Below are 17057 nucleotides of genomic sequence, written 5' to 3' on the forward strand. Positions count from 1 at the left end.
GGTTGTGAGAATTAGATCTGGGAGACAAATTTTGCCCAGAGACCCCCCGTGTTCAACACCAGGTCTCTGGTTTTGGTGACTGGATAGATGGTAATAGTATTTTCTGATTCTGGGAATTTTGTGGGCAAAGCAACTTTTAGAGGGAAGATGATGAGCTGTTATGGACACGCTGAGTGTGAAAAGCCTGTGGGATATCCATATATTTATATTAAGATAATTGAATATAGGAAACTAGGGCTAAGAAGAGAGAAACTTGAGGGAAATATGGATTTGAAAGTTACCAGTATGTTGGGACCAGAGCAGAGAATATGAAGATTATATGGCAAAATAGAGGTCAAGGAAGTAGGAAGAGAATTAAGACAAGTGAATGAGTTTCAAGAAAGGGTATATAGTCTAAAAGTAGTCTGAGAACAAGAAACAGCCCTCTCCATCTCCAGTTTCCCCATTTCCAGTTTCTGGCAACCACTGTCTTCCTTAGCTCCCTAAAGCCTAGGAATGCTAATGGAGCACATTTTATGCTGGTTCTACACACTTTATGATAACACCCCTACACCCTGTCCACACCTTTGTAAATATTCTCTTTATCAAATTATCCCAGTTTGAGTATATCATCGATTCCTGCTGGAACCTATATAATGAAGTTGTATTTTACCCTATGGTGAGTATGAGGAGGCACATGGGAATTGTAAGAAAGAGAGATACTGATCAGATTTGCTTTTCAGAAAGATTATTGGTGATGATTCGAAGAATAGATTAGAGAGGTGTAATACTGGAAGCAAGGAGAAGAAGTAGGAGACTTGCACAAGGACCAAAGAAGATACAGGCTTAAAATGGGCTGGGAGGAGTAGAGAGGGATTTAAATTTTAGTGATGTTAAAAAAAAAGAATTCTAGCACTCAGTCACTGACTGTTAGGGTTGATGTAGGAGGAATTGAGAATGTCTCCTAAGCTTATGACGTGAGTGGCAAGGGACAAGCTGGTACAATTGACCATACTGGTAATAAAGAATTAACTTTGAGAGAAAGATAGAGTCCACTTTTGGACATTTAGAATGCTGGGAAGATATCTAAAGGTTTATGCCCAAGAGATAGATATAGTGACCTAGAGCTACATTGTCGGATAGAATATTCTGTGATAATAGAAACGTTTCATACTTATGCTGTCCAGTGTGGTAACTAGTAGCCATATGTGGCTTTTGAGCATTTGAAAATGTTGCTAGTGTGACTGAGGAACAGAAATTAAATTGTATTTAATTTTGATTTAGTTAAATACTGACATATGCTGCTTTATTGAACAATGCAGGTATAGAGCTGAGAATGGTTTTTGCACTTTTGAAGGATTAAAGAATCAAAAGAATATTTGTGATATTAAAATTATATGAAATTTAGAATTCAGTATGTGGAAATAAAGCTATTTTTAATTGAAACATAGCCATTCTCATTTATTTATGTATTATCTATGTCTGCTTTTCTATGATAGTGTCAGAGCTGAGTAATTGTGACAGTGATTATATGGCCCACAAAAGCCTAAAATATTTGCCATCTGGTCCTTTATATAAAAGTTTATGGGCTGGGCATGGTGGCTCATGCCTATAATCCCAGCACTTTGGGAGGCCGAGGTGGGCAGATCACCTGAGGCCAGGAGTTCGAGACCAGCCTGGCCAACATGACAAACCCTGTTTCTATTAAAAATACAAAAAAAAATAGCCAGGTGTGGTGGGCACACCTATAATGCCAGCTGCTTGGGAGGCTGAGGCAGGAGAATTGCTTGAACCTGGGAGGCAGAGGCTGCAGTGAGCTGAGATTGCAACCATTGCACTCTAGCCTGGGCAACAAGAGTGAAACTCCATCTCAAAAAAAAAAAAAAAAGTTTATGCTGAGGCATGGTGGCTCATGCTTGTAATCTCAGTGCTTTGGGAGGCTGAAGTGGGAGGATTGCTCGAGGCCAGGAGTTTGAGATCAGCCTGGGCAATGTAGCAAGACCCTGTCTGTATAAAACAAAATTAGCTGTGTGTGGTGAGGTGCACCTATAGTCCATAGTTACTCAAGAGACAGGAGGTTACTTGAGCCCATGAGCTTGAGGCTGCAGTGATCTGTGATCACACTACTGCACTCCAGTCTGGGCGACAGAAAGAGACCTTGTCTTTATAAGACAGTAAAATAGACTGGGCACGGTGGCTCCCGATTATAATCCCAGCATTTTGCGAGGCTGAGATGGGAAGATCACTTGAGCCCAGGAGTTTGAGACCAGCCTGGGCAACATGGCAAAACCCCATCTCTACAAAAATACAAAAAATTAGCCTGTCATGGTGGCATGAGCCTATAGTCCCAGCTACTCGGGAGGGTGAGGTAGGAGGATTGCTTGAGCCCAGGAGTTCAAGGCTGCAGTTAGCCAAGATCGCACCACTGAATTCCAGCCTAAGCTACAGAACGAGAGTCTCACATACAGACAAAAAGGAAAAATTAAAAGTTTAGCAACCCCTGGTTTACAGTTTAAGAGAGTAGTTACAGCTATATACGAAGGCTTGAGAGTTGTCAGAAAATAGATGTTAATAGAAACAAAGGGGAGAGATGAGATGCCTGGAGATGTATAATGTTGATTTGGGAGGGAAAGCTTAAAAGTATGAAGCCCTGGAGGCCAACAGTTAAGAGGCAGAGGAAAAAGGAGATGGCAAAGGAAACTAGAAGTGGTTTAAAGAGAATTCAAGATAGAGAGTTGTGGAAATCAAAGAGAATAGGAGAACAGAGCCCAAACATTTTTAATTTTTTTTAGAACTTCTATGTGCCAAGAGGCTATGCTAGGTTGTTTATGTACATTATTTAAAAATTTTATGACAATCCTGTAAAATAGGTAATATCTTACATCAGTAGGTAAGTACCTAAATAAGGAACTGAAGCCAATTGAGTCTAAAATGCCATTTGCATAGGGGAGAGAATTTCAATGAAGAAATTAACAGAAGAATGTTAAAAGAGGTCTAATAATTATTATACAAATGAAACATGTCTTAGTCTGTTTTCTGTTGTTTTTAACAGAATACTTGAAACTGGGTGATTTATAAAGAAAGAAAACATACGTCTTGGAAGTCTGGAGGCTGGGAAGTCCAAGGTCAAAGGAGCCACATTTAGTGAGGGTCTTTGTGCTGGTGGAGTGTCTGTAGAGTCCTGTAGTGGTACAGGGCATCACATGGAGAGGGAGCTGAGCATGGTAGCTCAGGTGTCTCCTCTTCTTATAAAGCCACCAGTCCTACTCTTGTGATAACCCATTAATCTATTAAATCATGAATGGATTAATTCATTCATGAAGGCAGAACCCTCATGCCCCATCACCTCTTAAATGCCCCACCTCTTTCCTGCCACACCGGGGATTAAATTTCAATGTAAGTGTCGAAGGGGACAGATATTCATACCTTAGCAACACATCTGGTATATTTGAAGATTAAAGGGTAATTTATGATTTCAGCCAGAGTAGTTGCAGTGAACTTGTAGAGGCAAAAGCTATATTAGCATATTTTTGTATATTTATCAATAATGTCATTAATTTTGTTATAATCCGTTTATTTTTAAAAATCATTTTCACATGAAGTTTTATAGAAAGTGAACATAGTGGTTGGGTGCGGTGGCTCAGGCCTCTAATCCCAGCACTTTGGGAGGCCGAGGCGGGTGGATCATGAGGTCAGGAATTCGAGACCAGCCCAGCCAACATGGTGAAACCCCGTCTCTACTAAAAATACAAAAATTCGATGGGTGTGGTGGCAGGTGCCTGTAATCCCAGCTACTCGGGAGGCTGAGGCAGGAGGATCACTTGAACTCGGGAGGTGGAGGTTGCAGTGAGCCGAGATCATGCCACTACACTCCAGCCTGGGTGACAAGAGCAAGACTCTGTCTCAAAAAAAAAAAAAAAAAAAAAAAGAAGAAAAAAAAGAAAAAAAGTGAACATGGTGTAAATTTTAATGACTAATACATCATTGCATAATTCAAATCTTTAAGAATTGACTGTTAATTTTTCAAATTTAGGTTCATACTTTGGAAATAAAAGAGCTTATGCAGAAAACACAGTTGCATCAAATTTTACTTTTGGTGCAAGCTCATCTTCTGCACGAGATACTTATTATCCTCAAACACTTAAAACTCCATTGTCTACTGGAAATCCTCAGAGATCAGGTTATAAGAGCTGGACACCACAAATGGGATATTCAGGTAAAATAAGTGGAAGATTAACCTAGATGATCTTTTGAAACTTAAAAGTTTTGTAAATTATAAATTAGGGTTATTAAGTTCATTTGAATTTATCTATAACTGATATGAATGAAAAATAAATACATTAGTTTACCTCTATCCATAATTTGAGTCTAGATTAATAAGGCAGCATAGTTTCTGGAATTGTTTGTTAATAAATGCAAGTCTACATTATTTTAACCATTCTGACAACACACAAGAAAATGAAACCTCTCCCTTGTATACATGATGTCATTTAAATCTAAAAGTTGACCCTGATATTACTAGTGAGTGGTTTTTTATACTTAAATTTTAATTTTTATCTAAATCTATGAGATTTTCTTGAAGAGTAGATAGATAAAGTAGGTTTTCATGTATAACAGTTTTCTAAGGTATATACAACAGAATTTCTTGGTTACAGGGTATGTTATGTAAATGCATATATTTACAAGATAATGACAAATTATTTTTTAAAGTAGTTCTACCAATGTATAAATGGTAGTTAAGTTTATATTAGATCTACAGAAGACAGTTTTAGCTCTGTGGTAGAATATGACCTTCCTATTTTTTTTTATTTTAATTTTTTGAGACAGAATCTCACTGTGTCGCCCAGGCTGGAGTGCAGTGGCGTGATCTCAGCTCACTGCAATGTCTGCCTCCCGGGTTGAAGTGATTCTTCTGCCTCAGCCTCCTGAGTAGCTGGGACTATAGGTACTTGCCACCACACCTGGCTAATTTTTAAATTTTTAGTAGAGAAGGGGTTTCACCATACTGGCCAGGCTGGTCTCGAACTCCTGACCTCATGATCTGCCCACCTTGGCCTCCCAAAGTGCTGGGATTACAGGCATGAGCCACTGCGCCTGGCTGACCTTTTTATTTACTTTTATTTTTATTTTTATTTGTTTGAGACGGAGCCTTGCTCTGTCGCCCAGGCCGGAATGCAGTGGCGCAACTTGGCTCACTGCAACCTCTGTCTCCTGAATTTAAGCAATTTTCCTGCCTCAGCCTTCTGAGTAGCTGAGATTACAGGCATGCGCCACCATGCCTGGCTAATTTTGTATTTTTAGTAGAGACAGGGTTTTACCATATTGGCCAGGCTGGTCTTGGACTCCTAACCTCGTGATCTGCCCACCTTGGCCTCCTAAAGTGCTGGGATTACAGGTGTGAGCCACCGTGCCCGGCCCTGACCTTTTTATTTTTAAGTAGAAAATAAATACCAAGTTCCAGTGGAAATTCAATAGACATAAAAGACATCTCTAAGGTTCTAAAAATACATTTATGCTGTTATCTCTCTGTTGTAAATAACATAATAATGAACATCCTAATGCATAAAGCTTTTTTCTGAGTCTCTTATTATTCCCTTAAAACGCACCCTTAGAAGCCAAATTACTGAAACAGGGAAATTAGGGAAATTACCTTTTTTATTTTTTTAATTACCATTTTTTGTTTTTTTTTTTGTTTTTGAGATGAAGCCTCGTTCTGTTGCCCAGGCTGGAGTGCAGTGGCTGCATCTCGGCTCACTGCAACATCCACTTCCTGGGTTCAAGTGATTCTCCTGCCTCGGCCTCCCAAGTAGCTGGGATTACAGGCGTGCGTCACCAGGCTCGGCTAATTTTTGTTTTTTTAGTAGAGATGGGGGTTTTGCCATGTTGGCCAGGCTGATCTCGAACTCTTAGCTACAAGTGATCCTCCCACCTTGGCCTCCCAAAGTGCTAGGATTACAGTTGTGAGCCACCGTGCCTGGCCAAAATTACCATTTTTTAAGGATCTCAGATATATTGCCAAATTTCTTTTGAGAACTGGACTAATATTTTTGTTTGTTTGTTTTGTTTTGTTTTTAAGACAGAGTCTTGCTCTGTCGCCCAGGCTGGAGTACAGTGGCTTGATCTCAGCTCACTGCAAGCTCAGCCTCCCGGGTTCACACCATTCTCCTGCCTCAGCCTCCAAAGTAGCTGGGACTACAGTCGGCCACCACCACGCCCGGCTAATTTTTTGTATTTTTACTAGAGATAGGGTTTCACGGTGTTAGCCAGAATGGTCTCGATCTCCTGACCTCGTGATCCGCCCGCCTTGGCCGCCCAAAGTGCTGGGATTACAGGCGTGAGCCACTGCGCCCGGTCAGAGAACTGGACTAATTTTTAATTCCGTCAATAGTGTATGAGGAAAGCCAATCTTACTCTATCCTTATCATTACTAACTTCTAAAATGTATTATGATTATTGGCTAATTTAATAATAATCACCATCATAATCATAAGATTATTATTAAATTAGCCAATAATCATAATCATAATAAATTTTATTGGTTAATTTATTGGTTATTATGGTATGCTCTTATTAACAATGTGTAATAGTCCACTTCAACATTTAATATTGTTGGACTCAATATTTTTCAACCTAACAGTTGTAAAATACTACCTATAATCTGAGTTTGCATTTTCCTGATTACTAGTGAGATTATCTTTTTCTGTACTTTTGGATTATATATCTTTAATAATATTCTGTGAAATTAGTGTTCATGTCTTTTACTCATTTTTCTTTAAGCTTATTTTTCTGGATTTGTAGCAATGCTTTATATATTCTGAATACTAAATATTTTGATGACTTTTCTGTTTGTTTCTTTTTTTTTTTTTTTTTTTTTTGAGGAGTCTCGCTCTGTCGCCCAGGCTGGAGTGCAGTGGTGCGATCTCGGCTCACTGCAAGCTCTGCCTCTTGGGTTCACGCCATTCTCCTGCCTCAGCCTCCCGAGTAGCTGGCACTACAGGCACCCGCCACCACACCTGGCTAATTTTTTGTATTTTTAGTAGACATGGGGTTTCACCGTGTTAGCCAAGATGGTCTCGATCTCCTGGCCTTGTGATCCGCCCACCTCGGCCTCCCAAAGTGCTGGGATTACAGGCATGAGCCACCGGTCCTGGCCTTTTCTGTTAGTTTCTATGTTTCCAGTTCTTTTTTAACACTGATGGGTCATTATGTCTAGGTGTGTGCCAATATCACACCATCTTTAGCTTTATAATAAGTCTTGATACTCTGTAGGATAGCCCTACCACCCGTACCCTCCACAAGCCACCTTATGCTTCTTTAGAGGAGTCTTGGTTCTTCTTGGCCCTTTGCTCTTCCATATAAATTTTGGGCCAATTTTTCAAGCTTCACCAAAAAACATATTGAGGTTTTGATTGAAAGTATAGTTGTACTGAACGAATAGATCCTTTAGGGAGAATTGAAATAAGAGGCTGATATGTATAGATTGCATTATTTTGTCCTCTTGATTAAGAATTTCCTCTACAATGGATGTCCTTTGGTGGACATTCACATGGAGTGCAAATATTTTAAATTTTATGTCCAATCTTAGAGATCCATTCATATCCTCAAATGTTCTTGTCACCAATCTTTCAATCATGTTTCTTCCAAGTCCCAGCCATCTAGGTAAACCATTAGCAACTGCTTATAAATGAATCTAAATCTGTATTTCTGGCCATCTCTCATTCCAGACATGGTAAACAACCAAATGTACTGCTGAAAATTCTGCCCAGATGAGAGATCAAAATGAACAGGCCGGACTTGGTGGCTCCTGCCTGTAATCCCAACACTGGGAAGCTAAGACGGTAGGACTGCTTGAAGGCAGTCCAGCGTGGGCAACAAAATGAGACCTCGTCTCTACAAAAAAAATAAAAATTTTTTTTTTGTTTCGAAAAACAAAAACAAAAACAAAAAAACCCAAAAACAAAACAAAAAAATAAAAAACAAAAACAAAACAAAAATAAAAAATTGTGGTGGCGTTACTGTGGTCCCAGCTACTCAGAAGGCTAAGGTGGGAAGATCACTTGACCTCAGGAGTTTGAGGCTGCAGTGTGCCGTGATTGCATGCCATTGCACTCCAGCCTGGGTGACAGACCCAGACCCTCTTTCAAAAAAAAAAAAAAAAAAAAACCCTCAAAAAAATTATAAGAAAATAGTAATGAATATAGAATATCTCAAGGAAGGAGGAGTTTCTTAGCAGAAAAGCAATGAAAGAAATTATACAGAGAAAGATTGTCTACGCAAAAATAGAAATTTTTGAGATAGCAAAAGTATCAAGATTGATAGCAACTATAAATTACTATCATTGATTTACACAGTCCTCATAAAAAGATACTGAAAAACATTAAGACCTAGTAAACATTGTATAAAATGATGTAAACATTTCTAAAAAGGAAACTATAGATAACAATGGATACATTAAATTATGTTCAATTTCAGTAGTACTTTGAAAAATACAGATTTAGGTGGCAGTCCATTAAATTAGCCAATAATCATAGTCATAATAAATTCTAGAAGTTAGTACTGATGAGGATACAGTAAGATTGGCTTTGCTCATACACTATTGATGGAATTAAAAATTAGTCCAGTTCTCAAAAGAAATTTGGCAATATATCTGAGATCCTTAAAAAAATGGTTTGTTTCAGTAATTTGAGTTCTAAGGGTGCATTTTAAGGTAATAGTAAGAAAACCAGAAAAAAGCTTTATGCATTAGGATGCTCATTATTATATTATTTACAGCGGAGACATAACAGCATAAATGTACTTTTGAAACCTTCTAGGAAATGTCTTCTATGTGTACTGAATTTCCACTGGAACTTGGTATTTATTTTCTAATTAAAAATAGGAAGGTCATATTCTATTACAGAGCTTAAACTGTCTTCTGTAGATTTAATATAAACATAACCACCATTTATAACATAACATTCATGGGGAAAAGGTTTCTGAGACCTGAACACATAGATTTTTAAGTGAATCCTTAAGTTTACTGCTGACTTAGATAGCATAAATACTCTTTTTGTGGGCATTGTAATAGAAGAATGGAAGAAGAAATGAATCCAGGTCAGGGAGGGAAAAGAGGGAGGAAAAGGAGTTAATTAAAAGGATGACAATGGAACAAAAGACTAGTTTGCTTCTTTGAAAATAAAATTTTAGAAATTTTTAGTCCGGAAAAAAAAACAAAGAAAAAAGAAATTTTTAGTCTGACTTTTTTCATATGCCCTATATTTGAGTAATTTTATATACTTTATAAAACACTTCTATATGATTGCATTAATTCTTATAATAATCTTGTGGAAAAGTTTGGTATTTCTAGTTTATAGATAAAGAAATGGTAGCTTTAAAAGTTTAAAAAATTTACCTGAGCATTCATAGTTTGTAAGGCACAGATCTCAAAATCAGTAATGTATGTAATGGTTCATAGCACCAGCTGTGGAGCTAGACTGCCTGGGTGCAAATGCTGTCTCTACCAGTTACATTCATGCCTCAGTCTCCTTATAACTAAGTGGAGAAAATAATGGTGTCTATTTGATAGGATTGTTGTAATAATTATGTGATTTAAACTAATTAAAGAACTTAGAGCATTCTTGACACTTAGTAAGCACTTATAAATGTTGGATATTTTATTATAATTTGAATTTCCACATTACAGAGGTATCTCATAATTGGAAATCATAGTTATATAATGCTTAATCTTTTTTTTTTTTTTTTTTGAGAAGTTCTTGCTCTGTCACCCAGGCTGGAGTGCAGTGGCGTGAACACAGCTCACTGCAGTCTCAACCTTCTGGGCTCAAGCAAGCCTCCCACCTCAGCTTCCTTAGTAGCTGGGACTGTGGAGGTACACGCCACCACACCCAGCTATTTGTCAGTTTTTTTTTTGTAGAGCTGACGTCTTGTTATGTTGTCCAGGCTGGTCTCAAACTCCTGGGCTCAAGTAATCCTCCCACCTTGGCCCTCCCAAGTACCAGGATTGCAGGTGAGCCGCCATGCCTAGCCCCAAATAGCTGTTATTTTTTTTTTTTTTTTTTTTGAGACGGAGTCTCACTCTGTCACCCAGGCTGGAGTACAGTGGCACAATCTTGGCTCACTGCAACCTCCACTTCCCAGTTTCAAGCAATTCTCCTGCCTCAGCCTCCACAGTAGCTGGGATTACAGGCGCACACCACCACACCTAGCTAATTTTTGTATTTTTAATAGAGATGGGGTTTTGCCATGTTGGACAGGCTGGTCTCAAACTCCTGACCTCAGGTGATCCACCCACCTCCGCCTCCCAAAGTACTGGGATTACAGGGTTGAGCCACCACGCCCAACCCCCAAATAGCTTTTAAATGACAGAATAAGGTAAATAATCTGTTTTCTGACCCCAAGTCCTTTTATGACTCCATTGCAATAACATAGAAAATAAGACAATTTAAAATTTGTCATTTCTAATTGTGAAGTCAAGTTTTGGCAAAATACTCTGAGAATTAACATTTTTATTTGGTCTAGTAATGAAAAGTTATTTTTTGATGAGAAAAAAATGGTTATTTCCTTGTCTGTTAATACAGTAGCCATGTCCTAGACTAGATATGCTTTAAGATCTTATGTGAAAGAATTAGAAATGATTATTATCAGGCTGGGTATGGTGGCTCATGCCTGTAGTCCCAGCACTTTGGGAAGCTGAGGCGGGTGGATTACCTGAGGTCAGAAGTTCGAGACCAGCCTGACTAACATGGCGAAACCCTGTCTCTACTAAAAATACAAAAATTAGCTGGGCATGGTGGCGCATGCCTGTAATCCCAGCCACTTGGGAGGCTGAGGCAGGAGAATCACTTGAATCTCAACTAGGAGGCGTAAGTTGTGGTGAGCTGAGATCACGCCATTGCATGCCAGCCTAGGCAACAAGAGCAAAACTCCATCTCAAAACAAAAAAAAATTTAAAAAATAGAAATGATTATTATCAATGTTTATATCTTTTCTTTATTTAAAAATTTATAGCTTCATCCTCATCTGCGATTTCTGCACACTCCCCATCAATTATTGTAGCTGTTGTAGAAGGGAGAGGACTTGCCAGAGGTGAAATAGGAATGGCAAGTATTGATTTAAAAAACCCCCAAATTATACTATCCCAGTTTGCAGACAACACAACATATGCAAAGGTAAGTATTAATGATCCAGAAAATGGTTGCTCTGTTAGGCAGTATCTAGATTTTAAAGTCAGTGCCTTCCCAATTTGTTTACTTTTTGGTAGAATAAAGGTTATTCATTATTATGTCAATGTAAATACTCTGCATTAAAATTGTCTTATATCTGATTTTTATTTTTTAAATATATTTTGTCCAAAAAGAATGTGTTTTACTGTTACTTGAATAAGCTATTGTTAGTATTAGTTTCTAAAATTAACATCTTCAAATTAATAATTTCTGGATTTATTCCAAAGGTAATATATGTGATAATGTGGTACTGATCATAATCCTTAAAGACACAATCCCAAATGCCATAATCCCGATGTTCAAATCTTGAAAGATCAAAATCCCTAATGTTGAAATCCTGAAAGCTTAATTCTAGGGAAGGGATTAATGCGTTTTTGGTTGTACACAAGATGGTTGCATCATGTTAGACACATCATATTAGACAGAACTACTACCTTGTTATTTTATTCGGAAATTAGGTATGGTTTAAGGAGATGCATAGGGGTGCCAAAATGGCAAGGGATGGACTTGTGGATTTAAGTATAGCTGACAACTTGACTGTGTTAAAAAAATACCTAGTAAAGCATTATTTGGGCTGTGTCTGTGAGGTTGTTTCTAGAGGAGATTAGTGTGTGAGTCTGAGTGGACTAGGTGGTGAAAATGCGCCCTCAGTGTTGGTGGGCACCTTGCAATTGGCCAGGGCCCAGAGAGAGCAAATACGGAAGTTGAATTGGTCTCTCTCTGAGAGCTGGGACAGACTCTTCTGCTGCTGCCTTGGACATCAGAAATTTGACTCCACAGAAGTTCATTATCACAACATTGACTGTGTGTAAGCATTGTGCATATATGTAAAAATGTTGAAATTTTTTTGATAAATGAAGACATGTCCTTTTTGTACATCATTTATTTATGAAAGATAAAATTTATTTCTTGAAATCTCAGCTCTTCAGGCAACTGTGTATGTGGTGACCCATAGAAGTTTTTGATCTATCTCATCAAAAGACTTAGGTTGTCCCTGGTGGTATTTCAGATGACCATATTTATGAAGCTTGGTGCAGACAATTACCAACCATAGTGATATGCATTTATACATTTTGCTTTTTGACTAATTTCTATTTTTTGACTAATTTTTTTGTGAATATAGTTTGTCTGCTCATAACTGTTATTATACCTGTGTGACTGTCATTAGTACACTTAAGTGTTTATGCTTGCAAAAATATGTTATTATTGCCTTCCGTAAAGTGGTCTATAAAGTGTACTGTTGTGTTTTTATACGTTTCTCAAATAAATCCCCTTTTAAAAATGCAAATCAATATCTTTAAAATTGTTTTTGAAGTTATTTCTTCCAGAACTGTGTTTTTGGGATTTTGGTCTTTTGGTATTGGGATTTTGGGGATTTTTAGACTTTAAGGATTTTGCTCTTTTGGGATTTCGACATTCAGGATTATGGCATTTGAGATTGTGTCTTTCAGGATTACGGCCCAAACCCATGATAATGCTAACTCCAGAGGATTATTTCCACTGAACTGTATTTGAATTTTATTTTTTCAGAGGCAAAGAAAACTAGTATCTTAGATCAGTCAGAATTTAGCCTCTTAACTTCTTGCCTTCACTTCTTATTTTGCCTTCATTTTATATCACTCATTCATTTGGGCCACTCACCTATTGTCATGGGAATTTGCATGATCTATCAGGTAGAGATAGTTTACTCCTAATTTCTATGTTATTTAACTCAATTATTATTTTATTTTATTTTTAAAAGGTCTTGCTCTTTTGCCTAGGCTGAAGTGCAGTAGCATGATCATGATTCACTGCAGCCTCCCACCTCAGCCTCTTGAGTAGCAGGGACCACAGGCAAGCACCATCACATACAGCTGATTTTTAAATATTTTTTGTATAGATGAGGTCTTGTTCTGTTACCCAAGCTAGTCTCAAACTCCTAGACTCAAGTGATCCTGCCCCCTCAGAAGTTGAATTGTCCCTCGGGTTCCCAAAGTACTAGAATTATAGGCATGAGCCATCGAGCCTAGTCAATTATTATTTTGAAGATGTGATCTAGTGTTTTATTTCTAGTGTTTCATTATTTTTTAATTCTCTTCCTTTAGTTCCTCTTTATAGTCCTCCAGTATATAGACTTCCCTTTCCTAATAATTAATTTTTTATTATACCTAACAACCTTAATGATACTACTATTGCATACTAACTTCATCTGTCGGTATTTTATACTTTTATACAATTTCAAAAGAGTTGGAAAAAAGTTTTTAAAAAACAGGAATGTTAGACAAATTGAGAATTTCTGTGTTTAGAATAGTTCTAAGAAATACACCTTCTTTTATGAAAAGCTAAGGCATGAGGCAGATGTTTCTCATCTGTGTTTATGTACTTTTCAACACTTAATCTGTGTACCAGTGTGGCCATACTGATTGTATTGCCATAGTTACCCTTTTTTTTTTTTTTTTTGAGACAATGTGTCACTCCAGGTTGGAGTGCAGTGGCGCAATCTTGACTCACTGCGACCTCTGCCTCCCGTGTTCAAGCAATTCTCCTGCCTCAGCCTCCCAAGTAGCTGGGATTACAGGTGCGCACCACCAAGCCTGGCTAATTTTTGTATTTTTAGTAGAGACAGGGTTTCACCATGTTGGCCAAGCTGGTTGTGAACTCCTGACCTCAAGTGATCCACTCGCCTTGGCTTCCCAAAGTGCTGAGATTACAGGTGTGAACCACCTCGCCTGGCCCATAGTTACCCTTATTGGATGTATTTATATTTTTCATGGAGATGGATAAAATACTAAGTGTAAGAATTTATTTAAAAACAATTTTGGGAATATATATTTGATAAGTTCAAATTAATTTTTGAACTTAAGGCTGTTAGAAACTATTGTGAGTAAAATATAGGCTATTTTATGACAGTATTTTATATTAGTAGTTATATAGGAGATATATGTTTAATATGCTACCATTAGAAATATATATACGTATATATTTTGTTCGCAGTGGTGGTGGTGGTGTTTGTTTGTCTGTTTGTTTTTGAGACAGATTTTCCCTCTGCTGCCTAGACTGGAGTGCAAAGGTGCCTGGTGCGATCTCAGCTTACTGCAACCTTTGCCTCCTGGACTCAAACAATTCTCATGCCTCAGCCTCCTGAGTAGCTGGGATTACAGGCATGCACCACCATGCTCGGGTAATTTTTGTATATATTTTTTTTTTTTTTTTTTAGTAGAGACAGGGTTTCACCATGTTGGCCAGGTGGGTCTCGAACTCCTGGCCTCAAGTGATCTGCCCGCCTCAGCCTCCCAAAGTGCTGGGATTACAGGTGTGAACCCACCTGGCTAGAAACATATTTTAATTGAAATATATCATTAGGACAATTATAATTTTGTATATCTATGAATTAATTTTAAGTACTTATCTCAGAAAAATATGAAACTTTATTTCCTAAGCTTTATTTAAGAAATAATTTATTCAAATGATTTCAGGTGATCACTAAACTTAAAATTTTATCACCTTTGGAAATAATAATGTCAAATACTGCTTGTGCTGTGGGGAATTCCACCAAGTTGTTCACTCTGATCACAGAAAATTTCAAGGTAAGTGATGTTCACTGTTTGTAACATTCAAGATCTAATCACTTATTTATTTATTTATTATTTATTATTTATTTATTTTTTTGAGACGGAGTTTCACTCTGTCACCCAGGCTGGAATGCAATGGAATGATCTCATCTTACTGCAACTTCCAGCTCCCGAGTTCGAGCGATTCTCCTGCCTCAGCCTCCCGAGTAGCTGGCACTACAGGCGTGTGTTACCACACCCAGCTAATTTTTGTATTTTTAGTAGAGATTGGGTTTCACCTTGTTGGCCAGGCTATTTTCAAGCTCCTGACCTCAAGTGATCTGCCCGCCTCGGCCTCCCAAAGTGCTGGGATTACAGGCGTGAGTGAGTCACTGTGCCCGGCCCTAATCACTTTATTTAAAATTTACTTAATAATATCATTATAAAGAACAATAATTTTAGTAACTTTATATTTAGAGTCCTAAAATAATCACTAAATACAAATCCTAATCTAAGGGACTGTTAATACAGATAATAAAAATGATAGGGAATTTACTTATTTGATTTGGCACCCCGATCTACTTTAAACAAAAGAAACAATGTTTTAGGTAATAAGGACGTTTCTCAGAGTATACAAGGGGCAGACCCATAGAGAAAGCATAGGTTTCCCTTACATGTGTTTCCTGGAAACTACTTATTGTGCTGTCAGACTGGTTGAAATTGAAGTTCTTAGGGGATAGCACCTATCAGCAAGTACCTTTTTCTATAGGGAATGTAATTTGTATTACAGAATTGTTTCAGCTTCCCCTGATAACATGTACTGCCTTACAATTAGCCTGCTACTCTAGTGTCCATCTGTAGGACTGTGGTGGGTAAGCACTGTGGAACCTTATCCAACAAGAATGGGGCTGTGGCTCCAAACCAAGTAGACAGCATTGCAGTTGGAATAATTCCTTAGGAGTGCAAATTATTTTCAGAATATACTATATTTTGTTATGTTTGTAGACTTATCTTTTACTTTAACACATTTGGAACCAAGCTGAGGTTTGGAGTCCAGTGAGTTCCTTTCCTGTTCCTAATATATTCAGCAACTGCAGTCATATAAGATTTGTCATGGTACTCTTAGAGATCCTGTATAGATGAGCTGCCTTTGACTCATTGCCAGAGGTAGTCCCTATCCTAAATCTGTTGTCTGTTAGACGAATCACTTTATCTGTTCTTTTTCATTTATAACTTTATACTTCTTTTCATTACACCTATTTATCCATACCTTTCCAACTTTCATGTTTTGTTGTTGTTCTGATTAGGCCTTATAGTTCTTTTCGTTATAAATAAGAGAAATCTAACGTAAACTACCTTATGCAAAAAAGGAAATGTATTGGCTTATGTAACTGGGAAGTCAATGGTTAAACAGATCCTGTTCCCACTTTCAAAGGTAAATAAAGCCAAACACTAGCTAAATATTTTAATCAGTAATATGCTGTTGCAACAGAGAAAAGAGTCCAGTGTAGACTGAATTGAACTTCAATTTATACTGGGCATTTTAATGGGAGAATAAGGGAGTAAGGAGGAGTAAGCACAAGCTCAGTAGAGTCAGGGAAGTGAAAAATTCCTATAACAACAAGTAAGACCGTGTGCGGTGGCTCATGCCCATAATCCCAGCACTTTCGGAGGCTGAGGCGGGTGTATGACAAGCTCAGGAGATTGAGACCATCCTGGCTAACACAGTGAAACCCCATCTCTACTAAAAATACAAAAAAATTAGCCAGGCCTGGTGGCATGTGCCGGTAGTCCCAGCTACTGGGGAAGGTGAGGCAGGAGAACCACTTGAACCTGGGAGAAGGAGGTTGCAGCGAGCCGAGATTGTGCCACTGCACTCCAGCCTGGGCAACAGAGCAAGACTCCATCTCAAAAGAACAACAACAACAAAAAATCTGGGTTTGCTAACTGGCACTTACCGAAGTTAGGCTCCTACTCTCCCACAGAGGATAGGAGACAGGGACCCTATCTTTAGGTGTTAAGTGGAATAAACAGTAAATTTTTTTTGGCATCCTGAGTTTTCTTAGGCTGGCACTTTATGAGAGGCTAAGGTCATCCTAGCGATGTGGCTTTGAGCAGTTAGAAACAATGTTAGTGTTTCGTTCAAGTCTTTATAGGCCGGACGGAGGCTTAGTTGAGAAGAAGGCTCATAGTAGCCCAGGTAGAGTTTGGTCAAAGAGAGAATCTTTATCGCTACTCTCATTCCCCATATCATCCTTTTTCTACTGCAGATAGTTTACTTCCATGAGATTTAAGAAGATGATTGCTAATGGCTCAAGGCTGATGT

At 38.1% G+C, this 17057-nt stretch overlaps 1 protein-coding gene across 1 annotated transcript in view; it reads left to right on the plus strand.

Annotated features, from left to right (window-relative positions):
* Nucleotides 1–17057, plus strand: part of MSH4 (mutS homolog 4) — a 139274-nt gene that overhangs the window by 4740 nt on the left and 117477 nt on the right. Inside the window, exons 2-4 of the mRNA XM_063624058.1 lie at nt 4013–4195; nt 10987–11147; nt 14657–14767. Coding sequence (XP_063480128.1) covers nt 4013–4195; nt 10987–11147; nt 14657–14767 — 455 coding nt within the window. The remainder of the gene's footprint in view (nt 1–4012; nt 4196–10986; nt 11148–14656; nt 14768–17057) is intronic.

This window comes from Symphalangus syndactylus, chromosome 12, assembly GCF_028878055.3.
Source record: "Symphalangus syndactylus isolate Jambi chromosome 12, NHGRI_mSymSyn1-v2.1_pri, whole genome shotgun sequence".
Lineage (NCBI taxonomy): Eukaryota > Metazoa > Chordata > Mammalia > Primates > Hylobatidae > Symphalangus > Symphalangus syndactylus.